At 40.7% G+C, this 27,741-nt stretch overlaps 1 protein-coding gene across 2 annotated transcripts in view; it reads left to right on the top strand.

Moving 5' to 3' along the window:
* LOC114700737 (bcl-2-like protein 13) overlaps window positions 1–27,741 on the top strand; it is a 41,441-nt gene that overhangs the window by 13,569 nt on the left and 131 nt on the right. Inside the window, exons 3-6 of one of the 2 annotated variants that reach the window (XM_028880433.1) lie at window positions 16,483–16,590; window positions 18,255–18,411; window positions 22,217–22,286; window positions 24,363–24,585. In XM_028880433.1, the coding sequence (XP_028736266.1) occupies window positions 16,483–16,590; window positions 18,255–18,411; window positions 22,217–22,286; window positions 24,363–24,428 (401 nt within the window). In that variant the 3' untranslated portion in view covers window positions 24,429–24,585. Of the gene's footprint in view, window positions 1–16,482; window positions 16,591–18,254; window positions 18,412–22,216; window positions 22,287–24,362; window positions 24,586–27,741 lie in introns of those variants that run through there. The other variant, XM_028880435.1, reaches the window with a different exon arrangement.

The raw sequence follows: 27,741 nt of genomic DNA, 5'->3' as shown, positions 1-27,741 counted from the left end.
ACGGTGGTTATGTTGGCTCATGATAAGGACTTGATCCATGGAAGTATTTGCATCTAAGAATTTGTATGGGTTAGACAAGCAGTATTAATACAGAGAATGACCCCCCCACCCCACTCCTGTCCCCTTCCTAGTTGCAGCTTCTTTTAATGGTGTTTGTTTTGTAATGTTTTGATTGTGATTTGTTTCATTTTTAAAACTTTTTAAAAAAATAATTTATTTAAATTTATTTTATGTGTGTTGGTGTGAAGGTGCCTCGAACTCATAGAGATCCTCTTACCTCTGCTTCCCGAGTGCTAGGATTAAAGGCGGGCGCCCACCACTGCCCAGCAAGACAGGGTTTCTTGGTAGCTTTAGATCCTGTCCTGGAACTTGATCTGTAGACCAGACTGGCCTTGAACTCACAGAGATCCACCTGTCTCTGCTTCCTGAGTGCTGGGATTAAAGGCTACCATAGCAACTCTTATAAAAGAAAGCATTTAATTGGGCATGGCTTACAGTTTCAGAGTTTTGTCCATTATCATCATGGCGGGACATGGCAGTGTGCAGGCAGACATGGTGCTGGAGAAGGAGCTGAGAGTCCTACATCATGATTCACAGGCAGCAGAAGGTACTCTGTGTCACACTGGGCATAGCTTGAGCATACAAGACCTCAAAGCTCACCCTCACAGTAACACACTTTCAGCAAGGCCACACCTCCTAATAATAACATTCCCTATGAGGGCCATTTTCTTTCAGACCATCCAGTAAGCATCTTTACATACGTAGTCATTTCATCAGACTGTTTGAGACAGGGTCTGGCCTGTTCTGAAACTTGTTATGTAGACCAGGCTACTCTTTCATTCAGATCAGCCCTTCTGCCTCTGTCTCCCAAGTGCTGGGAATGTAAGCATGTGCCATCACATTTGGTCTGGCTTCTTTAGTCCCCTCCCACCCCCCTTTTCTTTTAAAGATTTATGTGTATGAGTGTTTTATTTGAATGCATATGTGTTATGTGTGTGTACCATGTGCATGCTTGGTGCATGTGGATGTCAGAAGAGGGCAATGGATCTCCTGGAGCTAGAGTTACGGATGGTTGTGAGCTACTATATGGGTACTGGAAATGGAACCTAGATCCTCTATAAGAGCAACAGGTGCTATTAACATGTGTGGGTGTGTGCAAGTGTGTAAACACTTGTGGAGGTCAGGGGACAATATTTTTGGCATTTAATTCTCTCCTCCCACCTTTTTTTTGTAACGGGTCTCACTGTGTATCCTTGGAAGAACTGGAACTCAGTATGTAGACCATGCTGGTCTTGAACTTACAGACTATACACTTGCCTCTGTCTCTTGAGATCTGGAATTCAGTGTGTTTGCAACCAAATACCTGGTCCTGTTTTTGTTTGTTTGTTTGTAAAGGTCTTGTGTAGAACAGACCGGTCCTAACCTAGTGGCATATATCTATAATCCCAGCACTTGGGAGGTGGGGGCAGGAGGACCAGGAATCCAAGTCCAGTTTTGTCTGCATGTAGAGAATTCAAGGCCAGTCTGAGTTACATGAGACCCTGTCAACAAGACACTTGAGAAATGGCTCAGTAGGTGAAAGGTGCTTGCCAGAAAGCCTGATGATCCAAGTTCATCCTTGGAACCCACAGGTAGAAGGAGAACCAGTGTCTAAGTGTCCTTTACACTCCAGGCATGTGACATGTTGTGTCTACATACATGCACACTAAATTTAAAAAAAATTTTAATTGACTGTTGAATATTAAATTTATATAAAAGTTCAGATGTCTGATAAACTCTTATTTTCAGTATAATTCTTGTATTAGTATAATGTTGTATGTATCCATTTTATTTAAAATTTATTACATTTATTTATGGTGTGTATGTGTGTCTGTGTGAGAGAAAGACAGAGGACAGCTTGTAGGAATTCATTCTCTCCTGCTTCCACGAGTACTGAGGGTGAGACTCAGGTTGTTGTCATGGACAGAGTGGATTTGCTGTTAAGGTTATTTTGGGGCTAGCAGGATGGCTCAGAGCGTGAAGATGCTAGTTCTGCAAGTCTGGTGACCTGAGGACTGACCTCTGAGAAAAGTTCCCTTCTGCGTGTGAGCTGAGGTGTGCATGTGCACACCTACACACGTGCACACACAGAGTAAGCAATAAAACCTACTTAACAAGGAAAAATATCTAAAGTAACCTAAAACCTGTCTTGTCTTGCCCTTGTCGACACCCCTTTTCTTTCTCGGTCTCTCCTTGTTTTTGAGACAAGGTTTCTCCATGTAGCCCTGGCTGGTGTGGGACTGTGTAGACCAGGCTGGCCTCCATCTCACAAAGATCCACCTGGCTCTGTCTCTGGAATGCTGGGATGAAAGGCCCAGGTTCTCACTTCCCGACTCTCTCTCGGTACTTTAAGACTTCCTGAGTCCTACTGGAGGGCTGCAGTTGTGGGTAGACTGCCGGCCGGCCGGTGCATTGGGGTTTATAGGTCTCACCTACTGAATGACACACAGGTGGTCGGAAGTGCCAGGGCTGTCTATCAGGTGATTCTCAGAGGAAGAGATTTGCTTCCTTCTGCCTTTGCCTTCCACCTCCTAGGATTGCATGCATTCATCACCACATATGGCCTGTGTTCTCGTTTTTACTTGGATCAAAATAGTGCTTTTTTTTTTTCCTTCAGATTTCTCTCTTCTGTGTCACTTAGAGGTGTGCTAACTAATCTCCAAGTACTCAGGGATTTTATTTTCATTAGTCTTTTTAATTACTGAGTCCTAATTTAATTCTATTGTGGTCTGATTAAATGCAGCATGATTTAATTAACATCATAAATCATTCTTCTTGCTTGGCTCCTGACTGAACCACTTTGAAGTTGTTTTTCTTTCCTGTTTTTTTTTTTTTTTTTTCTCCCCGAGACAGGGTTCCTTTATATTTTTCTTTTTGAAGAAATGATGCTGGTATTGAATTAGCTATTGTAAATATTCTAATTTTTCTTATCAATGATTCTGTGTAAATTGAGAGTATTTTGATGAGTTTTTATAGTTTGGTGATACTTTTGATTTTTCTATTATTTCAGGATTGTAAAGACTATACTTTGCCTTCTGGTAACAAAATAATCTATACCATTGTGCCTTAAAGCCAGAATATTCAAACTCCTTTTCTTCCTCTTTCCCATCTGACACATTGGCATTTACAGGTGAAATAAAGGGCAGGTTGTGGTCTCTTAGCTGGCATGTAGCTGAATGCTGTGTTGCCACAGCAGTCTCTGCAGTCTGTGATGGGCAGCTGTGGGAAGCCAGAAGACACAGGAAGTCTGGCTTGCAGCTGTCAGCTCTGCTGGCCCAGACAGTCCTGGGCTGCGCGTGCATGAGTGTGGCTGTGTTCCAGTTTAGTTTTACTTTGGGCCCTGAATTTCCTGTTCATTTGTTTGTTCTTCCTTTCCTTTCCTTTTGGTAGTACTGAGACTGAACCCATGATGTTAGGAACAAACAAATACTAAAATGACAGCTGCACCCCCCCCCCCACTTGTCTGATAAGACAGAAGTCAGGAGTGTTGGCCAGGGCCTCATCATTTTGTGAAGCTCTTCTGTTAACTTCTTTTTCTAGATTCTTGCTATTCCCACCTTCATAGCTGGTTTTGTAAACATGCCCCAATTTTTTGTTTTTAAAATTTAACTCCTCCTGGGGGCTGGAGAGATGGCTCAGCGGTTAAGAGCACTGGCTGCTCTTTCAGATCCAGGTTCAATTCCCAGCAGCCACATGGCAGCTCAGCTGTCTGTAACTCCAGTTACAGGGGATTCGACACCTTTACACAGACATGTTTCCGGACAAAACACTGATGCACTTAAAATAAAATGCATTAAATTATTTAAAAAAATTTACCCCCTCCTTTCCTTCCTTCTTTCTTCCTTCCTTTCTTTATTTGAAGACAGAATTGTAGCCCAGTTTGTCCCTTAAGTAGCTAGAATCACAAGTATATACCATTAGCCTCTATTTTTGCAGTAAAAGCAAACAAACCAAAGACAAAAACAAACAAACAAACAAACAAAAACCCAAACCCAAAACCCAAAAAAACCACAAAAACCAAAAAAACCAAAACCAAAATACTTGCTACCCAGGCTTGAAACATGAATAATTTTTAAAGTCTTTTTTGTTTGTTTTGAGACAGGATCTCTCTCTGTTGTCCTGGCTGTCTTAGAACTATTATGTAGGCCATACTGGCCTCTAACTCTGAGATCTGTCTGCCTCCGCTTCCCAAGTACTAGGATTAAAGGTGTGTGCCTCAAGGCCTGGCCATTCTGTAGTTCTTGTCCCCTGCCCCTCAGGGTTTCTCTGTGTAGCCCTGGCTGTTCTGGAACTTGCTCTGAAGACCCAGCTGGCCTCGAACTCGGTGATCTGCCTGCCTCTGCCTACCAAATGCTGATATTAAAGGTATGTATCACCACCACCCATCCTTTTTTTTTTTTTTTTTTTTAATAATTTATTTAACATGCATTGGTGTGAAGGTGTCAGATCCCTTGGAACTGGAGTTACAGACAGTTGTGAGCTGACATATGGGTGCTGGGAATTGAACCCTGGTCCTCTGGAAGAGCAGTCAGTGCTCTTAACTGCTGAGCCGTCTCTCCAGGCCCCCAGTCCCCCCCTTTTTTTGTTTTTAAATAAAAATTTTAAAACATTATGTGTGTTGGTCTTTTGCCTGCATGTATATTTGAGTGGGTAGGAAAAAAGAGAAAACATGGATTACTGAAAGTCAAGATAGTACTGGCCAGGACACACATAATGGTATCAGATTGCAGGAACTAAGGAAAGCTCTTTGTAGTTGGTAGTGTAATCTAACTGCCTGTAACATGCAAAGTACATTGATTGTAACCTATAAGCCAGCCGGAGAGTTGGCTGTAAGACCCTGTGAGTTCAAGGCCAGCCTGATCTACAGAGCAAGATCTAGGACAGGCACCAAAACTACACGGAGAAACCCTGTCTCGAAAAAACAAACAAACAAAACAAACAAACAAAAAGCAAGTAACCTGTAGCCAAATGAACCCTTTCTCCTCAAGTTGCTTTTGGTCATAGTGTTTTGTCATAGCAATAGAAAGCCTAAGACAGGATCTAGTTTTCTGTCTTCCTTGGTCCCTGCCACACATAGAATATATTCACACACACACATACACATAAATAAAAAAAATATAAAACTCAATCTAAAGACTAAGCACGAAGGCTAGTGTGTTGGTAGGCATCATTAATCTCAACACTGAAGAAGACGAGGCCTGGGGCTGGAGAGATGGCTTAGTGGTTAAGAGCACTGACTGCTTTTATAGGGGACCCAGGTACCCACATGGCAGCTTACAATTGTCTCCAACTCCAGTCTCAGGGGATCTGCCATCTTCTCTGTCCTCCTCGGTCACAGGCATACATGTACACAGACACACACACACACACACACACACACACACACACACAGTCAAAATATTATATATGTATGTATATATATAAAATATATGTACAGTCAAAACATCCATGCACATAAAAATAAGTAAATTAAAAAAAGAAGTTGAGGTCTGAAGATCAGGAGTTAAGACCAGGCTTGGCCAGGCTGGTCTGTTTGAGACTGAAAAACAAAGCAGGACTAGAAAGATGGCTGAGTGGAAAAGAGCACGTGCTGCTCTTGCAGAGAACCTGAGTTCCTAGTACCCATGGGAGGTGACTCACAACCACTTGTACTCTACCCTAAGGGATAATCCAGCACCTCTGGCCTCCACATGTGTGCTGTGGCATACATACTAGTGTACACATAACATGTGCACATACAGATAAACACACCCTAATAATAAAATTTAAAAATTTTTGGTGGTTTGTAGGTGAGTTTTTTGTCGGGACTGCCTGTCCCCTCTGTCCTACCAGCTGGCTCCCAAATAACCACACAGAGACTTAATATTAATTATAAAGGCTCTGCTGATGGCTTAGGCTTGTTATTAACTAGCTCCTACAACTTAAATTAACCCATGTTTCTTATCTAAGTTCTGCCATGTGTCTTATGGCTTGTTACCTCATTTTTTTACGTGTCCTGCTTCCTCTTTGTCTAGTTCACGACCCTTGAGACTCTGCCCTTTTTCCCAGCATCCTCCTAGTCTGGCTCTCCCACCCAATCACTTCCTGCCCAGCTATAGGCCAGTCAACTCTTTTATTAACCCATGAGAGTAATCATATTTACAGTATATACAGATTATTTCATGACAGTGGTTATCCTTAATATTGGTTTTCTTGTAAGCTTAAGTATAATTTATGTATACATGAGTACAAGCAATGGTAGCAAACTCTTTTTTTTTTTTTTTTTTTTTTTTTTTAATGGCAGTGGATCCCAGTAGTAGGGATCAAATCCAGGACTTTGCTATGCTAGTAAATACTTTACCACTGAGCTTCATCTCTAGCCTTGGGAAGCTATATTTTGGGGGGCAAGGAGTGGAGTTGGAGGCAGAGTCTTACTGTGCAGTGCAGTTGGCCTCAAGCTAGTGACTCTGGCCAGCCTTCTGTGGGCTGTGATAACAGGCTTGTGTTGCCAGGTAGGGCCTAGGGTGGCCTTCCTAAAGGAAAGCACGTGCTTCCTACTGCTGTCTCGTTACCCTCTTTGTTCCCTGGAATGTGATGCAGAACTCACTCCTGTGTCATCTTCTGTGGACGAATTTATTATAGCACCAATTAGGGTTTGATTTCAAGTTTGTGGAGCAATAAATGTGAGAAGTGGCTAAGTAAGGTGGTTCTGTTCATGACTGAGGATTTTGTGTCACGTTACATGTTTTTCATTATTTCCTACATGAGTCCTATTCTGGGCGCAGACTTTTCCGTGACTGGCTAATTCTTCCACACTTTTTCTAAACTAGTTAAGTCTTCTGTACTGTGCTAGTTTGTGTTGACTCACGTTTTCTTTTCCTTCTTTCTCTTTTTCTTTGGTTTTTCTCATGTAGCTTGGCTACCTCTGATCAAGACTGGGATTACCATGCTCGGTTTGAGTTATATATTTTGTCTAGTTAAAATCTTGGCTTGCATATTTTATGCCAAGTGATAATTTTTGTTTTATTCAACCTGCCATATATTAACATAGACCATGTTGTTTCTGTGGTCATTCATACATGTAGCAGGAATCTCTAAAGAGTCTTATTAATAAAATCAAACTTGTGGCCAGCTATTGAGGTGAATGCTGGAAGGTCAGAGAAGCAGAACAAGCCACAGCTAACCTCACAATACCACCACATTTTCCCTTTTTTGTCTAAAATTAAAAAAAGCTTATAACTAATACAAGAAAAATCATATCCAATAAGTATATACAATATATACTGTCAAGATTACATTAATGATGTCTAGTCCATTAACATTTGACAGATTCAGACAAAAAACTCCATTGATATATAACAATGTCCAGTCCAGTAACATTTGACAAATTCAGACAAAAAATTTTCATTACTTATCTTATTTAAAACAAGTAGTTCCTTTTTAAAAGTATTTTTTCCATAATAGATTCAGTGATCTACCTTTTGTCATTTTTACATCTTCCTCTTTTTCTTTTTAGTGTAGATTCAGTGATCTACCCATTTATCCTATTATTTCTTTATCTTTTTTCTCAGAGTAGATTCAATCTACTTCATATCTATATTCTCTGTTTTCTTTTTCTTCTTTTTTTTTTAAAACAAAACCTCTGAATCTAATCTCCTTGTTCAGCTTTTTTTTCTTGACCATTAACAATTAACAATTTGTAACCAACCATTGTAAACAATGACAATATCTAAAACTCATTAAATGACTAAAATTTACCCACCCCACTTCTTGGGCATGTGGGCGTCTTTCTTAAAATTACTTCCTGCTTTCTAGGGGCAAGACATCTTTTTTTTTTTTTTTTTTTTTTTGGTTTTTCGAGACAGGGTTTCTCTGTGTAGCTTTGCACCTTTCCTGGAACTCACTTGGTAGCCCAGGCTGGCCTTGAACTCACAGAAATCTGCCTGGCTCTGCCTCCCGAGTGCTGGGATTAAAGGCGTGTGCCACCACCGCCTGGCGGGGCAAAGACATCTTTAAGGAATCCTGAAAAGAAAATTTTTGGGTTAGTTGTCAAGTCCTGTATCATTTGTCCAGTCGCTGCATAGTGAGAAAATGCAGGGCTTGCATAGTGAGAAAATGCAGGGCTTGTCTCAAGTCCTTGTTCGAGTAGTCTATCAGGCTGGATCATCTCAGCTAGCCATCTCAAAATTGTCCTGAGCAGTTTGTAGTCCAAAGTACATCTTTCTGTGGTGTTAATCAGCTTAATGGCTTTACCATAGTCCATGTGGAATCATTGTGGGATCCTGTCATCTTTTTGAAGATTTCAAAGTCACTGTTAGGCGTGGTCATGGTTCCCTACAGATTTTTTTTTTTTTTTTTTTTTTTTGGTGCCTCCTCTGTGGTTTGGAGCAAACACAGTCAGATAAATGTCTTTCTCTCGGAACCATGAACGTTCTTCCCTAGAAGAGAAAATCTTCACAGCAATTTCTCCCCACCATTTGTCTTGCCAAACGTTTCCAAACTGACCTTTGCCAATGTTTTCTTGTAACACGATGGTCCTGGTAATTCTTCTCTGAACAAACAGCAGTAAACCCTTTGTCCCAGGTAGCAGCATCATTGCAGTCACCAACACGAAGAGAAGCAGCCTGCAACTCGGAGCAGCAGTCACTGCCTCCATGGTCCCACCACCGTTTGTGGCTAGGTCGAAGCTTCTCTTTAGCAAGCCTCCTAGGCCGGCCTCAAACTCGGGATCCTCCTGCCTCTGCCTCCTTCAGCAAATCCAACCAGCGTGTGCCACCACAACCGGCCAAGTGTAGCTCAGGCCTGAGCTGGGGCCCACAAGGCCACAGGCAAGTAGCTTTTTCATGAATTCATACCACGAATGTTGGGAGCTAGATGTAGCAGGGATCTTAAAGAGTCTTATTAATAAGATCAAACCTGTAGCCAGTTGTTGGGGTGAATGCTGGAAGGTCAGAGAAGCAGAATAAGCCACAGCTAACCTCACCTGGCTAATTTCTCAGCTGGTCTTGTTTCCTCAGACTGGATGCCTCTGAGTCCTTATCCAGAATGAATCTCAGCTAAACTGTTGCTAGAAGCCTGAAAGCTTAACCAGCCAAATGCTTCTAGTTTCTGGTCTTCACTCCTTATATACCTTTCTGCCTTCTACTACCACTCCCTGGGATTAAAGGCGTGTGTCACCATGCTTGACTGTATCCTTGAACAGATGGATTTCTGCCTTTGGAATGCTAGGATTAAAGGCGTGTGTGTGCCACCATTTTCTAGCCTTTGTATCTAGTGGCTGTTTTGTCTCTGACCCCAGATAAGTTTATTAGGGTGCCCAATATTTTGGGGAACACAATACCACCACACATACAGATTTAATAAGGAGGTATTTCTATTTCTTTGTGTGTGTGTGTGTGTGTGTGTGTGTGTGTGTGTGTGTGTTTTAATGCAGGTTGAACCCAGGGCCTCATGGATGTTAATTATATGTCCTACTTCAGAGCTATAGCCCCGGCTTCCTAGAGTTCTTTTTTGGAAGGATAGTTACATTGTCAACAGTAGTGTGGCAGTAAAATACATTTGTATATAATAACTGGTTTATTATTCCTTCTTAAATTGTTAGTGCCTGCTAACAATTTTTTTTAATTTTCTATGAATTTGACTCTTTTAGGTACTTCCTATAAAGTTTTAGTCATTTTGTAATTGGTGTTTGATATTGTGGTATGTGTAAATCTCTTTCTTAAGGCTGAATATATGTAGATACCACATTTTGTTTATTCATTCATCTGTTTCTGGAGATTTGAGTTTTCCTATATCTTGTCTATTGTAATTCTACCTTGAACATGGATGCACAAATATCTGCTTTGAATTCTTTTTGTTCTTTTGAGAGTAGGTCTCGTGTAGCCCAGGCAGGCTAGCCTTTAACTCTCCATGTAGCTGAGGATGGCCTTGAAGTCCTCCTGCGGCTTCTACCTCCTGTTGGAGTTATAGGTGTATATCACCATGCCTAGCTTATGGGATACCAGGAATGGAACCCAGGGCTTTATGCATCCAGGCAAATATTCAACCAACTTAAGCCACATCCTGGCTCTTGCTTTGAATTCTGTCTGGCATATATCCAGATGTAGGATTGTTTTGTCATATGCAATTCTCTATTTAAATTGTATTTATTTATTTAGGGATTCTGAAGTGGGGTCTCAATAGTCCAGGTTGGTCTGGAACTCACTGTACAGCCTAATTTAGCCTCAAACTCATAGCAGTCCTTTTAAGATTATTATCTAAGTGTAAACCACCGTACTTGGGTGTGTGTGTGTGTGTGTGTGTGGTGTACATATGGAGGTCACAGGACAACTTTCTGGTTCTCTCCATTTTCGTGTGGGTTCTGAGAATTTAAACTCAGGTCACTAGGCTTGTGCAGCAAGCATCTTTACCTGCTAATCATCTCATAGGCCCCTAGCCGCAGCCCTTGTGGTTGGTTTTAATCTGTGCTTGTGTAGTGTCTAATGATGGTAAGCATACTGTTCTGTGCTTACTGGCTATTTGTGTATCTTTGGAGAAATACCTGTTTCCTATTTGTATTAGTCAGGTTCTCTAAAGTCACTGAACTTGTGTCTGAGCTGGTCTTCTGTAGATGCTGGAATCCCAAAGAAGTAGGCTCCAATGACAGTGAAGGAATGGATATGCTGACAAGACAAAGGCCAGCAGGCAAAGAACAGACCCTTCCTTCTTCCTTTGTCCTTACATAGGCTTCCAGCAGAAGGTGTGGCCCAGATTAAAGGTGTGCCTTCCAGTCTCCAGGTGTGGATTAAAGACTGTGTCTTCCTGCCTCAAGGTCTGGGTTAAAGGCATGTTGTCTTCCTGCCTCAAGGTCTGGGTTAAAGGCATGTTGTCTTCCAGCCTCAAGATCCAGATCACAAATGTGCCCTCCATTTCTGGATTATAGTTCATTCCAGATATATTCAAGTTGACAACCAAGAATAGCTATCATACTATCCTTTTTCCATTTTTGAGTGGATTATTTATCTTTTTATCTTTGCGCTTAAGAGATTCTTTATATGTTCTGGATTCCAAACTTTTAGCAGATATGTTGTTCTAGTTACTTTCTTCCATTTCATGATTTGTTCTTTTTATTTTCATGGTTTACTTTCTGCTACTAAATTTTCATTTTGATGAGGTTCAGTCTTTGTTTTCTTTGATTTCTTGTGCTTATGATGTTACTTCAGAAAGCATTGCCTAGAGTTTCATAGCTTTTTCTCTTAAATTTAGGTCTCTGGTTGACTTTTTGTGTAATTTGTGTGTGTGTGTGTGTGTGTGTGTGTGTGTGTGTGTGTGTGTGTGTGTGTTTGAAGTAGCAGTTGATTTTATGTTAGAATATCTGGTTGTTCTAGATCATGTATTGAAAACATTATTCTTTCCTTGAGTAGCCTTGATATCCTTCTCAAAAATCAGTTGATAGGATGAGATGTGATGCACACTTGTCATTCCATAACTATGGGCCAGAGAGATGGCTCAGTGGTTAAGAGAACCTGGGTTCAATTCCCAAACCCCACATGGCAGTTTACAACTGTCTATAACTCTAGTTCCAGGGGATCTGACACTGTCATACAGACATACATGCAAGCAAAACACCCCAATGTACATAAAACAAAAATAAGTAAATCATTAAAGAAAATTAAAAAAAAAAACTACAAAATATCAGAGCTCTGTTGATAATAAATGTATATAGTTCTAGTTTTTAATTAAATTCTATATGTTTTATTATAATTATTATAACCTATCTTTTTTGTTTCTGAGACAATCTTGTGTAGTCTCCTCCTCTGGACAATGAGAGTCCAGTACAGGGGACTTCCTGGTGTTACTCTATAACTTACAAAATTGGTAGTTGATGTTAGTTCAGGTTCTTGTTTGTTTTGTTCTGTTTTTTTTTTTGTCTTAATTTACTTTGTATTGCTGTGATAAATAAACACCCTGACCAAAAGCAGCTTGGGGAGGAAAGGGTTGATTTGACTTACATGTCTGTCATTGAGGGAAGCCAGAGTAGGAACTCTAGTAGGGCAGAAAACCAGAAGTAGGAACTGAAACAACAGCCATAGAGGAATGCTGCTTACTGGCTTGCTCCTCATGGCTTGCTTAGCCTGTGGGTTTTTTTGTTTGTTGGTTTTGTTTTTGTTTTTGGAGACAAGGTTTCACTGTGTAGTCCTGGCTGTTCTCAGATGACCCTAGTGTATCAAGTTGACTAAAACAAAACAAAACAAAACAAACAAGAACAAAAAAATCCAGTCCAGGGTCTCACTGTTTTGGTGGCCTGGGACTCACAGGAGATTCACCTGTCTCTGCCTCCCAGTGCTGAGATTAAAGGAGTGTACCGCCATGCCCAGCCATTTAATTAATTGGTTTATTTATTTGAGACAGTCTCACTATGTAGCTTTTGCTATCCTGGAATTTACTATATAGACTGGATTAGCCTCAAATTCATAGAGATCCTTTTCCCTCTTCAGTGCTAGAATTAAATGTATGTACCACCATTCCCAGTCTTAAAAAATTATATTTTAGATTTATTTATTTTATATTATACATCTGAGTGTTTTCCCTGCCTATATATATGTGTGCTGCAGGTATGGTGCGTGCAAAGATCAAAAGAGAGTATCAGAACTGTAGTCATGAATGGTTGTGAACTGCCATGTGGGTGCTGGGAACCAAACCCAGGTCCTCTGCACGAGCAACAAAAAGCCATTTCTCCCCTCCCTTATAGGTAATTTGATATGTCACTGTTTGGAGATACAGAGTTTACTCCTTTGTGATCTATCCCATTCAGTTGGCCAAACTGTGTTAGTCGTAGTATTCAATTTGAAAGCTCTGGACAAATTTCATAGCTGGGATATGCTGATTGCAGACTCATGCAACTCCTCATGTGGATTGAAGTAGGCAGACTTCAGTGTGCTCATGTCTGTTTATCTTTGAAATACTTCCCTGGATTCACTGAACAGGATTTATGCTACATTGACCCTACTGTGTAGTTGTGTGCTTTAGAATGTCTGGGTGGAGAGGATTAATTAGATGAAGATCACTGAATCTGTCTGACTGTGGGGAGCTAGCGAGATAGCCTTTTGTATCCTAAAACAGCAGTGGCCTTTTTATAGTTGAGGCTTTCCACATGGCTTATTATCAAGTATGACAACTTGTCATGTGTAATCAGCATCATGTCAGTTTCATGAGAACGGCACTCCTCTAATCAGCTGCTTCTGCTTAATCTGGTGGGGTGTGAGGCATATGGTAATGAAGACATTGTCATTTACTGTGTGGGTTGGTGGTGGTGCTAGGGGCTGTGTGGGTCTGTGGATGTTTTGGATGTGCATGTCTTCCAGAAAGAGGCTGATGACAGATGGCATCGCTTATTTCTTATTTGAGAAGAAATTATAATCATATATTCTAGGGTTCAGTAATAAGTCACTTAACAGAATGATATCTCTCTCTCTCTCTCTTCTCTCTCTCTCTCTCTCTCTCTCTCTCTCTCTTCCATACTGTCCTTGAACCTGTAACAGTTCTGCTTCAATCTCCCAAATGCTGGGATTACAGGCATGAGCCACTCCAGGGAGATCTGTTTTCAAATACTGTTTCTTCATGGATTGTTGATGCATGGACAAATAATGATGAGTTGATTTGCAGACTGTCACTCTAAGGCTGAGCTCTTAGGCCTTGGTTATTGAGTACAATTCTCCTAAGTGTGGCAGCAGTAGCTGATTCCCATTTCCTTTCTTTGTATTCTCTATCTCCATCCACTGCCATAAATGAATGATGTGTTTATTACCCAATATATGTGGTTAGTCAGTTTTCATAGTCTCTTGTAGAAAAATCACTTTTTTTTTTTTTTTTTTTTTTTCGAGACAGGGTTTCTCTGTGTAGCTTTGCGCCTTTCCTGGACTCACTTGGTAGCCCAGGCTGGCCTCAAACTCACAGAGATCCACCTGGCTCTGCCTCCCGAGTGCTGGGATTAAAGGCGTGTGCCACCAATGCCTGGCCTGAAAAATCACTTCTTAATTTCCTTACTTCTTTTATTTTTTGCCATTTTAGTAGCTTCAAAGCAGTAGCAAATAACGTTTTATTTCTCTACATTTATATATGAACTATTATTTTTGTATGTGTAAGTTATAGAAATTCAGTTGAGTTTCTTTTTGTATGAGTCTTTTTCCCAGCGGTTTGTCCTGTATACTTATCGAATGCACTAAGGTTGTGCAACAAACAAACAAACAAACAAACAAAAAACAAAAAACCCAAAGAAAAAAGAATCACTAAAGACTGAAGACATAATGGAGAAACAGACTTAAATTGTTCCAAGTATAGTGTGTTTTTTGTTTTTTTGGGTTTTTTTTGGAGCTGAGGATCGAACCCAGGGCCTTGCACTTGCTAGGCAAGCGCTCTACCACTGAGCTAAATCCCCAGCCCATGTTTTATTCATTGAGTTGTGAAGAAACTGGCACTGAATTCATACTGGATTGCTTTTTTTTTTTTTTCTTTTTTCTTTTTATTGGTTTTTCAAGACAGAGTTTCTTTGTGTAGCTTTGGAGCCTGTCCTGGAACTTGTTCTATAGACCACCTGGCCTCAAACTCATAGAGATCCTCCTGCCTCTGCCTCCTGAGTCCTGGGATTAAAGGCATGCACCAACACTGCCTGGCCTGGGTTGCTTTTTGAAAAAACATTCTTTGGTATACATAATTCAGTGTGTCTTAAAAGTATGTACAATGAGCCAGGCATTATGGTACCTGCTTGAAATCTCAGCAACCGGAATGTGGGACAGAAAGATCATGAGGTGGATGCCAGCCAGGGCTATTTAGTAAGATCTTGTTTCAACCCCTCCCCTCTCAAAAAAGTGTGAATGGGAGTAAGGAGACAGCTCAGTTAGTAAAGTGCCTACAGTGCAACAGGAGAACTTGAGACTGGATCCCCAGCACCCACGTGGTAAAAGCCGGATGCAGTGGCATTGGTCTGTAACCCCAGGGCAGGGGAGGCAGAGACAGATGAACCCCTAGAACTCATTAGCTAGCTAGTGTGCTCCAGGTTCAGCAAAGACCCTGTTTCAAAAAATAAGGTGCAGGGGCTGGAGAGATGGCTCAGCAGGTAAGAGCACTGGTTTACTTCCAGAGGACCTGGGTTCAATTCCCAGCACCCATGTGGCAGCTCACAACCACCTGTAACTCTAGCTCTAGGGAACATAGTGTCTTCTTCTGGCCTCCATGAGCACCAGGCATGCATGTGGTGTACAGAAATTCATTCAGGTAGAACACTCGTACATATAAAAAACAAACAAAATAAGGTAGAAAGGAATCTAGTGTTGGTCTCTGTCTTACATGTGTGATTGCATTCATGCTTGTATACCCCCCCCCCCACACACACACCATGGAAAAATCCAAGGAATAAAATGAGAAGTAGGAGCACTGTAGATTTCCATGGCGAGAATGACATCAAAGCTGTGTTACACATATGGTCCTAGATGGTCACACTAGCATTGCTTGGTGAATTTGATTCTTAGTCAAAGCTAAGAACAGAGAGGGACTTACTGTCACTGGGAGCTCTTCACAGCTGCTTGTTGTTTACTTAGAGCTCTGTTTATTTGCTCCTGAGATAGGCTCTCACTACGTATGCAGTCTCCCCCGCTAGCCCCCAGACAGGGTTTCCCTGGCTGTCCTGGAACTCACTCCCTAAATCAGCCTGTCCTCAAATTCAGAGATCCGCCTGGCTCTGCCTCCCGAGTGATGGGATTAAAGGCATGTGCCACTACCGCCTGGCTATGTGTGTAGTCTTGACTGGCCTAGAGTTTGCTATCAGACCAGACTGGCATCAAAGTTGGCAGCTTTTGCCTCCCAAATGATAGCTGGGATTATGGGCATAAACCACTATGCCCAGCCTTTCTTAGAGCAAAGATTACCTCAGGGCCATAATGCCTGGCTCCCACATTTCTCTTTTGAAGACTGTTGCATGCAGGAAGAAGGGACCTATGCATGTTGATACCGTTCTCTTCCCATCTCCCGATGCATGTTTCTGGAGTCAGAAATGTGCGGAGGCTTCTTTTCTATGTTAGGTTTTACTCAGTACTTAGGCCCACAGACTTCTATTAATTATTGTTTCTCCTTGCTTTTTCTTTTTCTTTCAGTTCTGGGATCAAAGTCAGGTGTTTAAGCAGGTGTTCTTCACTGATCTACTCAGCTTTGTTATTTATTGTTGCAAAAAATACCTCTTAGGCTTGATAATCAAATTTGATTTCTTGTTTTCTGACTTAATACTAATTGTAGATAGTTCTGGTTTTTGGTTTTTGGTTGTTTTTTTGAGATAGGGTACCACTATGTTGCCCAGGCTGGCTCTATACTCCTGATGTAAAGTGACCCTCCTGCCCAGCTTCCACATGTGGCTACTGCAACCGTTTATATTCTAATGGTTTATCTGTCCCTCTTTCTAGAGTAACCTCCGTTGATTTCTCTTGTTTGTTTCAGGAGTTCAACTAGATGTCGTTCCACAGTCTCTGGACCCAGAAGTTTTATTAAAAGTTAAATCTGAGATTGAAGAAGAACTGAAATCCTTGGAGAAAGAAGTCTCTGAAGGTCTGTTCCCTCTTCCTTTCCTGAGCAGCGAGCAGATTCTGTCAGCTGTGGCTATTGTTGATTTAGTTGGTTTTCTCTCTTTTTTCTTTTTGTTGTTGTGTTGTTAGTGTTTTCACTTTTGAGATAGGGTTTCACCATGTAACTCTGGCTGGCCCGACACTTGCTATGTAGACAAGGCTGGCCTCCAGCTCCCAGAATCCAACTGCCTCTGCCTCCAGTGTTAGGATTAAAGATGTGTACCACCACATCTGGCAGCAGCTGCCATTGCTGCCTTTTCCTCTGAAAATTTATTTATTTGATTGTTTAGAAGTTCATAGTATCAGACATGAATTCTCTGCTGTGGAGCAGGCCTCACTTCCTATCAGAAAATGATTTTTCATGGCTTTTTTTTTTTTTTTTTTTTTTTGCCAAAATACACATTTTAAATTATATTTTGTTTTGAAAACATCCTAATTACATCATTTCCCCCTTTCTTTCCTTTCCTCCTTCCAGCTCTTCCCATGTGTCTCCCCCATGTTCTCTTCAAATTTATGTCTTCTTCTTAAAAATTGTTATTACTTGTGTGTATGTCTTAAATAAATAAAGCATAATAACTTTCCATAAACCACCGATAGATTGTGTTTATAAATAAGTTTCTTGTTAGTCAGGAAAAAAAATGAATGCAAATTTATGAATAAACTGGACATGCTGGTTTGTGCTTGTAGTTCTAGCATTTGTGGGACCGAGGGACAAAGGTTCTTGTAAGTTTGAGGCCATCCTGGGCTACATAGTAAATACCATGTGAACCTAGGCTACAGTAAGACAAACGCTGGCCAAAAAAAAAAAAAAAAAAAGAAGTAAATTTACAAATGAATAATTCATAGTGGTTTATGCCTATAATCCCAGCACTTGAGAGACTGAGCTAAGAGAGTCATGAATTCAAAGCTAGCCTGGGCTATATAGGGAAACTTCCCTCTGAAAAACAAAACAATAAAACCTCAATTTAGGGCATTAGTTTTGTGTTCCAGACAAGATTAATATGTATAATGATCTTTCCAAGTACCTTAAAACTCTTGTTCCTAACAGTAACTATCTTAGTTTCATGGGCCCTCACAAAGATACCCCCTTCCTTTTCTTTCTTTCTTTTTTTCTGACAGGGCCTCATTGGATCCCAGGTTGGTCTCAGATTCAAGGTTGGGCTTGAACTCCCATCGTCCTGCTTCTATCTCCCTAGTGTGCTACCATGCCTAGCTTTCTTTTTATTTGATTTTTTTTTTTTGGACACAGGCTTTTGCAGTATAGCCCAACGGACCTTGAACTCACTGTAGCCCAGCAGGCTTCTTTCTTGAGATCCTCCTGCCTCAGAATCCTGAGTGTCAGAACTATAGGTGTGCACCGTTACACCTGGCTTATAGCCTAACTTTTGGTACTATTTATTTTTTTATTGTTTAATTTTTGTTTATTTGTGCTTTGTGTATGAGTGTTTTGTCTGCATGTGTGTCTGTGCACCATGTGCGTGCAATGCCCATGGAATCCCAGAAGAAGACTTTGGATCCTCTGAGACTGGGTGCTAGGAATCAAACCCTGGTCCTCTGGAAGAGTAGCAGGTGCTCTTGACCACTGGGCAATCTCTCCAGCCCCGGCACCATGTATTAATTTTGGTTTTTCTTTGATCTTGTCTTCAGCCTTTACCAGCACAGGCTTTGACTGTCACACCTCACCAGTGTTTAGCCCTGCTAACCCTGAGAGCTCAATAGAAGACTGCTTGGCCCATCTTGGCGAAAGAGTGTCCCAGGATCTGAAAGAGCCTTTGCATAAAGCGTTGCAAGTGATCCTCAGCCAGTGAGTTGCAGCTGCGGAGTGGAGTGTGCTTCAAGAACTCTGAGTAGTGTCTGGGTGGCATGCGGCTCTGGGGTGGCTGGGGCTTTGCTGCAGGCAGTCCCTCATCCTCCTTTGGGCTCCTAGAGCATCTACTTTGTGTTTGGAATGCCAGATTTGCCTCAGCAGGGATTTAAATATTCCAACAGAGATCTGATGGCTTTTATTTACCTGTTGAGCTGTTGGGTTTCAGTAGATGCATTTACTGTGTTATAAATTCAAGCTATTGCCCTTGCCCTAATCACTTTTTGTCCCTGTTCCATTTAGGGGCCATCTATATTCATTAGTTATACTGGCTGGGGGTTTGTGTGTGATTAGCATTATCTTTGTATTTTAGATGTCTGTATTTTTTATTGTACCTATATCGTAGATATTGTTATCTTTTGGGGTTGCACATCTGCCTGTGTAGCTACTTCTGTATTCCTGCAATGAACTCCTTTCCAGCTATGGTATTCTCCATAGTAAAGCTAAAATTGAGAAGCTAGTGGAAACGCAAGCATGCTAAAATAGAACCAGTTCACTTACGATAAGTCTCAAAAGTCAACTCCCCTAATTCTTCATTGAAGAATTAATATGAATTACAACATTAGTATGAATTGATGAGGATGGATCGCTTAGGAGGAAATTTGTTCCTCACCAACAGGTTGAAATTCAGATGGCAAGTCACTGTTATAGTAAGGAAATTCCTTACTGTTATGTAGTCAGGGTTTATAGTTTGCTGTGTTTGTATCAGGAAATAATTAGGGTTTCTATATATTTTGGTGAAAGGAGCATATATAAAATCCTTAATTATACTCAGTGAAGTGAAACCATAGGTAGATTTTTCTACCTCAGATACAAGCTTAAAGAAATGTGGCCAGGAAATTAAACTTCAGCAGGAGATTTGGACTCACAGCATGGTTTCTAAGATTGTCAGCAGTAAGCTCTGAGGAAGGCCTAAGGAGGTGAAGGGCGGCTTGAGCAGGGTCATTAAGACTCTGTCCTTAAATGTTCACAGATTGTATATACTGAGACTACAGCCTTAAACAATTCTATTTCCTTTTCTTTGTCTTTTTTGAGACAGGGTCCCACTGTAGCTCAGGTTTGGCTTGACTTCATAGAAATCCATCTACCTTTGCCTCTCAAGTGCTGATTAAAGGCATGTACCACCACCATGCCTGGCCTTTAAGATTTGTTTTTATTTTTGTTTATATGTATGTTGGAGCCCAGGAAGCCAGAAAAAGGAGTTGAGCCTCCTCGACCAGGAATTAGAGGCCCCACGGTGGGTGCTGGGAACTGAACGCGGCAGGAGGTGCTCTTAATCTTAACTGCCGAGTCATCTCTCCAGCTCCTTTAAGCAAATCATTTCATTCTTCTATGTCAGTTTCCACTTATTAATTGTAACTTGGCTGGGATATTACCAACTCAAACGAGCCGAATAGGATAACGTTGCCTTTTGAGACAGGGTCTCTTACCATGGAGTCTTGCTGGCCTGGAACTCACAGAGATTCACCTTGCCTCTGCCTTCCAAGTGATAGGGTTAAAGGGTTGTGCCACTATGCCCTGAGTTCCTTTTTTCTTTAAGAGGAAGCCGGTTTAGATAAATATTTACTTTTCCCCAAACATTAAATAGTGATGGTTATTTTTGAATTTGGTTGCATAGCAAATAAAATTTATTCAAAAGTCTTATTTTTGAAAGGTTTAAGCTGTTAACTAATACTTTGGAGCAATGCAATTATTGTACAAGTTGAAGGCAATATCTTAGGTGGAAATATCTCCTACTCCAAATGGTTTTGCTACAGTAGGAAATTAATCTTGAACTCTTTATATGAAATACCTTTGATTTATAAAGGTACCCCTTTCTTCTCTGCTTAATTCTAAGACCTCAGAAGGAAGGCTGATTGCTCAGCTACTTGCTTTTCTATGTATTAAAACATGAATGTTTTAACCTGCTACATCTTTCATGTGCATGTATATGTGTACATATAACGTTTTAAATCATGTTTCATTCTGAAGGATGATAAAGTACTTAGCCTGATGGCCAGACTACCTATAAGGACGTCAGAGACCACAGCAGCAGCAGTTCAGGAAAGGAAGTGAAGGGACTGATAGCCGCAGTGAAGCTTCAGGGAGCTGTAGGTGGGTGGATGGTACAGCATCTGGTGCAATTCCAGGTGTACAGGAGTCTAGTATGTGGCCCAGTACTTCTAAAAGAATCCTAAGCATTAATAAGAGTGTGATGTCAGCAAGATAGTAGTCTTGTGTGTATGGTGTGCTTACAAAGTCGTCCTTCAGCAGCACTGTAGTAGCCAGCTGCTGCTGAGTTATATAGCAGAGTAGATACAGTGCAAGTCACATGAAGGTCAAACATCTGGCAGACACATAACACATGACAGTAATGAAAATTTTAATATATATTTTATATCAGTATAGGTAAAATATTTTAAAACTCAAAAGTTATTAATAATAGAGATATTCACATTTTTTCCCTTATTCTCTGAAATACAGCATGTGTCAATATTTTAAGCAAAATAACCACACTTCAAATTCTTTTTAGCTATATGTGACATCTAGATATTTTTGTGGCATATGTCAAAATTCTAACGAGCTGAGTGGTAACCTTTATTCTCAGAACTCAGGAGGCAGAGGAGGCGGATCTCTGAGTTCAAGGCCATCCTGGTCTACAGAGTGAATTCCAGGACAGCCAAGGCTGCACAGAGAAACCCTGTCTTCAAAACAAAACAGAACAAAACAAAAATCCTAACTAGAAATTGAAGTAGTGTCCTGTTGGAGCCAGATCCAACTGGATGTTTGTCAGGCATGGTTTTGGGATAGTCTCTTAGCTTTTTCTAACTTTGCCTTCCTAATATGTAGTGATGATATATGATGTAGTGTGAAATATAAATATGAAAAATATAAAACCTAATATATTAGAGCACTAATAAGTGGTAGTTTTTATTATTCTTGTATAGTCATCAGCTAAGAAATTACAGACTAGTCAGAACAGAAAATACTCTGGAATTGGAGTTTTAAAACCTATAAATGGGCTGGGCGGTGGTGGCGCACGCCTTTAATCTCAGCACTCGGAAGGCAGAGCAAGGCGGATCTCTGTGAGTTCGAGGCAGCTGGCTACAAGTGAGTTCAGAAAGTGCAAAGCTACGCAGAGAAACCCTGTCTCGAAAAACAAAAACAAAAACAAAAAACAAACAAAAAAAACCTATAAATGCATAACTCTTCCCACTTCTTATTTTCTCGATCTATTTATTTATGTTTTTTTGAGACAAGGTCTTTCTACATAACCCTGACAGTCCTAGAACTCACTCTGTAGAACAGGCTGGCCTTGAACTCAGAGATCTGCCTGCCTCTGTCTCCCAAGTGCTGGGATTAAAGGTATTATCACCACTGCCAGGCTTAGACTTTTGCTTTTAAAAAAAGCTAGATTGTGTTTTCATTTAACTGAGTTAAGTTTTACATGTTACTATTTGATTTTGTATCTGTAGTTTAGGCATTTATCTGCAGCATAGAGATAAATTCCAAGTATTTAAAAAATAATGGCTAGAATATATTATTTATCTTGATATACTGTAGCAACCTCCCCAGCAATATAGAGAATGTTTTGGGAAAAATCACATACCAAATATTAAAAGCCATATCTTGAAAAAAAAATCAATATATTGAATAATCCTAGTCATGTTAGCAAAGAGTTCAACAACACAGTAGTGTCTGTATATTTATTCATCTGAAATTAAAGCCCTTTTTGTGACACAGACTTTCAAAAAAATCTCTACAGGCCAGTGACATATCAGGCATATCGTGAATGTACAGTGGAGACTGCCGTTCATGCCAGCGGATGGAATAAGGTATTAACAAATTATCTTTGCTCTTCCAAGATTTTAGTGCTAATGATAAAAGATAGAAAGAATTGTTAGCATCCCACAACATGGAACTGGTAGCGCTAATTAATGTATGAACCCAGACTATGTTAAATGGATAGTTTTGCTTTCGTGTGTTTCTTTAAATTAATGCGGCAGGGTTTAACAATGTGCCTCAAAATATGTGCCCTGTAGCATGCTGCCCTATAGCGTGCTCTCCTCCTTTTCTGTGCTCTTTGAGTTTCCTAGTGTCTCTTGATTTCTCTCTGTTAGACATGATATTTGTCTCCAGATAGTCACTTGTTAACATGTGAGTTAGCATGTCTTGGAGAAGAATGAGATGTTCACTTAATAGATAACCTCTTCTGGCTCTTTCAAAAGATTAATGCCATTGTGTTTTTATAGTTTCTATAGTAGTGTATCTCATGTCGAATCTCATTTGATCATTCCAAACTCGCCTTTGAAGAATGCACAGTGGATTTTATTGCTCTGTTTGGGGACTGGAAAGGGGTGGGATGTCCTGCTGACCTGGGATGGAACCCTGGATTTTGCACAGGCCAGGCAAGCACTCGACTGGTGAACTACATCCCCAGCATAATGAGCTTTTATTCTGTTCTTTATTTACTTAGCTTGATGACTGTTTAGGAAAGGGTTAAGTCACTTGTGTAGGATCTCTTGACTAGCAACCAGTTGAGATCTGTTGGTTCTAGCCTTTCCGCTGTGTCATGTGATGATCTGTTGTCTTATACTGCGTTGCCTTCCAAAGGCTGAGTGTGAGGAGATGACTGTGAAGAAGCATCGCATGGGTAGTCCTGTTGTCGACAGCACACAGTCTGTCTTGTGGGTCAGCTCCACTCACGCCAGCATCTTTCCTTGGTGGCTGTTTCATGGTCTCCAGTGTCCCAGGGGCTCCATTGTAGCTTAGGCTTCACTTTTACATCTTTACACAGTGGCCTCTCAGAGCCTCCTTGCAGGGACTCTGACCCTGCCACAGTTGTCTGGCCTCAGCAACATTCTGGAATCACGGACAAGATTCCATGAATCTCTTAGTCTAGCGTCTTTCTTGTGTGCAAAACCAGTACCATGTGGATGCTGCTGCCAAGTTCTGCTGCCAACTCCACATGGAGCCTGGCTCCTTGGGTAACAGCTGCAGTAGTTTATGTGTACCAAGGTCATCGTTTTTGAGCAGGGAACCCCTTAAACTGTATTCTTAGTTCAGGCTCTCTCCTTTCAGACAGATGAGCCTATTCACAAATTGGTGCCTTGAAGGGGTCTTGCCCTCAGGATACCTCTGCTGTCACCCAGGGCAGAGCAGGAAGTTTGTCATTAAGAGTTACAACCTCTCTTCCACATGCACTTTGGTGCAACTTTATATTTGCTTATATTCTTTTCATTGCCAAACTGTGCATTTTTATGTCTGCCCCGATCTTTGTCAGGGAATTAAATAAACATATGAATAAAGGTAAGCCAGTAGAAGTTACCCTTTCTGATGTTGAAAGGTTCCTAAACATCCATTACAAAAATCTCTAAGGAAAAAAATATTCCATGTGCAGAGTACTGTTCTGTGAGGAAATTACTTAGAATAAGAATAAAAAGAGAAGATTATTTGCTTCTTCTTTATTGTATAATTTTATTTATACTTTGAGACAGGACTTTGCGTTCTTTAGGCTGCCCTGGAACTCACTGTGTAGCCTCACTGTGAGGATGATCTTGAACTACTGATCTTCCTGTCTCTATCTTCTCAGTGCTAGGATTACAGGCATGTACCACAATGGCTGGTTTATATAGTGCTCAGGATCAAATCCAGGGCTTCATTCGTACAGTCTACAACTAAACTATATTTCTGGTCCTTCCTTAATTTTTAAACCTAGAAATGTGAATGTGAGACCTTCTTGGAATGTCTAGGCTCTGAATTCTTTTAACATTAAAGAAATACAAAAATGCAGAGTACTAAAAAATAATAAATGAGTTTTAGATTTTATAGACTACTTGTGGATAATACAGTTGGTATAAATGAGTTGTAGAAGTAACTTAATTTTTCTTGTTTTTGTTTTTTTGAAACAGCATTTCATTTTAGCCCAAGCTAACCTCAGGAAAACTATGTGGCCAGGGATGAGCTTGACCGTCTAAGCTTCCCGTTATTAACATGTAATCTTCCGGGTTTACAAGCTTGAACCACCACCACCTAGTTTTATGTGTTGCTTCATGGTTGCTAAGCAAGTACTCTACCAACTGAGCTACATCCTTAGTCCACTTAGAGTAACTCTTGATGCTTCTTGTACAGGAAAGTAAGTTGAAGTGTGTAAAGATGATCTACACTAGTGCTCTAAACTGGGCATGGCGATATGTCTGTGACGCTAGCAGTTGGGAAGTAGAGGCAAGGAATCAGGAGTTCAGGACCATCCTCAGCTATGTGATGATCCCCAGGTTAGCCTGGGCTACATGAGACCTTAAACAAAACAAAACAAAAAATGTAAATAAAATACAAATGGAAGTGCGTGGGCTGGAGGTCCGTTAAGAAAAGTCTGTCAGATAAGTAAGCCTGGTGTAGCAGTCATGTAATGATTCCTATGAGCTGAGTGTGGTGGTACATAGTAATCCCAATACTTGGGGTGAAAGCAGAAGGATCAGTACCTTCTTTTAAGCAAAACAAAACAGGGCTGGCAGAATGACTCAGCAGGTAAAGGTGCTTGCCACCAAGCCTGGTGGCCTGAGTTTGGTCCCTGGGCCCCACATGGTGGAGGGAGAATGGACTCCCCAGTGCTGTTCTCTGACCTTCACACACACCCCATGGTGCACTCTCAGACTACCCCCTCCCCAATAAAATATACACATGATATTTTAAAAAATCAAAATAGTGTGAGGAATGAAAGGAGAGGAAATGAAGCATTTCTGCTAATGAAGACATGTATCATTAAGAATATTATCAGACAGAGAGAAAATGCTATAGTCTCATAAGATGAAGTGTCTGGATTCTGGTTACTGCCATTCAAGATTATAGAATAGAAAGGAAAACTCAGATTGTGAAGGCGCGGGCATAGTGCTAGGTGAAGAGCAGGTAGGTTAAATGACGGACTGAGAGGGTCTGTAACCAAAGCTAAAGGGACAGGAGAGAGAGCGTTTCACATTTATTCCTGATTTAGTTTATAGGAAATGAGTATCTACTTTTGATATCCATGAAGAGGTCATTTGTAACAGATGAAAGGAAATATTATTTTATGTAGTGGCTCATAAAATAAGGTGTTTGTAATTCATTTCCCCAATAAACAATAGCATATTAAGCATGCCTAGCCTCAAAATGTTACACATTTATGGATTATTATAGGAAATTAGAGTGCTTTGTAGTACAGGACATCCCAGGCCTTTGAAGTGGATACGGATTTTGCAAGATGGCTTCTCAAGCCATCCTTTACCTGCTCCTAATCAAGGCACAGTATTGGGGCAAGATAAACCTTCATTTTGTTTTGTTTTAAACAGCTTGATGCATTTTCTTATGGAAAAGGCCTATCTCATTCTTCTTCATAGCCCTATTTCCATTAGTGGTAAGAAAATGTTTTAATATATTTTGAGCTGGAGTCCTTTGAGAATGTCAAAAATGAAGATGTGTGTTGTATTCTTCTGTTCAGACTTCAAAGTGGATTCCCTCTAGGCTGCTTTTACTGAAGTAAAAGCCAAGAATATTAGTATGAAGCATGAACTCATTTTCAGAGTTTGTTTTCTTTTGAGGAAATACTTTGTCATTCCGCTATTTCCTTAGTAATCCAGAAACAAGGAACTGAAATTGGTGTATTTCCTCGTGCATTCCTTCTTAGGTCAGGAGAGCCTTTGATGTTAGACAAAGAGCCTGCATGCAGGTGGCTGTCTGCTTGACGTTAGTTAACCCTTTCTCTTCCCCTCATCCCCATCGCTAGCTTTGGCATTTGTGGTGTTAGAGAGAACCAGGGCCGCCGGCGCTCTGCCCTTCAGTTTTTGTTTTCACTTTTCTGTTTGCAGTTGTTGTTGTTGTTGTTTTTGAAAGGAAGGCAGTAGACTCTAGTTAGTTTGTATTGTAAATTCTGATTATTTTAAATATTGAGCCACAGGATTATTAGGTATTGTCTTAGTGTTTTTATTGCTGTGAAGAGACACCGTGACCATGGCAACTCATAAAGAAAACATTTAATTGAGGGGGCTCACAGTTTCAGAGGTTCAGTCAGTTATCTTCATGGCAGGGAGCATGGCGGCATGCAGGCAGACATGCTGGAGCTGAGAGTGCTACTTCTTGACTCAAAAGCAACAGGAAGTCCACTGACTGTCACACTGAGTGAAGCTTGAGAAAGAGACCTCAAAGCCCACCCCCACAGTGACACACTTCCAACAGAAGGTGTGACCCAGATTAAAGGTGTGCCCTTCAGCCTCAAGGCCTGTATTAATGGTGTGTCATCCAGCCTCCTCCAACAAGACCACACTTCCTCCAACAAGGCCACCTCTCCTAATAGTGCCACTCCCTATGAGCTCATGGGGGCCAATTACACTCAAACCACCACAGGTAGAGTTTATAATGCCTCTGTTTGTATTTGATTTTTGATGACTTTCATAGCATAGCTCATCACTTTTAGGTTATTATTGTGCCAGGTGTGATCACTCACACCCATAGTCTCACTCAGCACTTGGGGGACTGAGGCAAGAGGATTGCCATAAGCATGACGCCAGCCTGGGGGACAGCATGAGACCCTCTCTCAAAAAGAGCAACAAGGAATATTTGTTTTCAAATAGATAGTAAAAGTGTTTGGTGAAAAATGTAAAAAGTACAGAAATAAGCCTGGCAGTGGTGGTGCACACCTTTAATCCCAGCACTCGGGAAGCAGAGGCAGGTGGATCTCTTGAGTTCAAGACCAGACTGGTCTATAGAGTGAGTTCCAGGAAAGACACCAAAGCTACACAGAGAAACCCTCTCTCGAAAAACCAAAAAAAAAGGGGGGAAAGAAAAAGGTGCAGAAATACTAGAAACAAGGATATTACTCTTCCCTCACCCGCCCTTAGTCAGTAAGTTCCCTTAATTGACTGCTGTTACTAGTTAGTTGTAGATTTTTCCCCAGAGACACTGTTAGCCTTATGTGTGCATATGTATGTGTGTGTTGATTTAAATTTTGGTAGTTGGTGGGTGAACAATCTAGTCTTTTAACAGCTAGGGTGGCTACAGTTTTTAGATTAGTCTGTTGAATTGTTTTTAGTCTTTTTTCATTATAATTAATTATTGTGTGAATTTCTGTATACATATGTTTCACACATGGTTTTTTTCACATAACAACTTTTTCTCCTCCCTCTTATAGAAATTCATATACAGTGGCCTGAAAATTTCTAGCAGGAGTTGATGTTTTATCATAGTGAGAATGAAATAACCACAATCATGTGTCTGCTTTAAAATGTTTAATGGTTGAACATAAAATCTGTCATAAGAGTT

Source organism: Peromyscus leucopus, chromosome 3, assembly GCF_004664715.2.
Source record: "Peromyscus leucopus breed LL Stock chromosome 3, UCI_PerLeu_2.1, whole genome shotgun sequence".
NCBI lineage: Eukaryota > Metazoa > Chordata > Mammalia > Rodentia > Cricetidae > Peromyscus > Peromyscus leucopus.
This window is presented reverse-complemented; position numbering and strand designations above follow the sequence as displayed.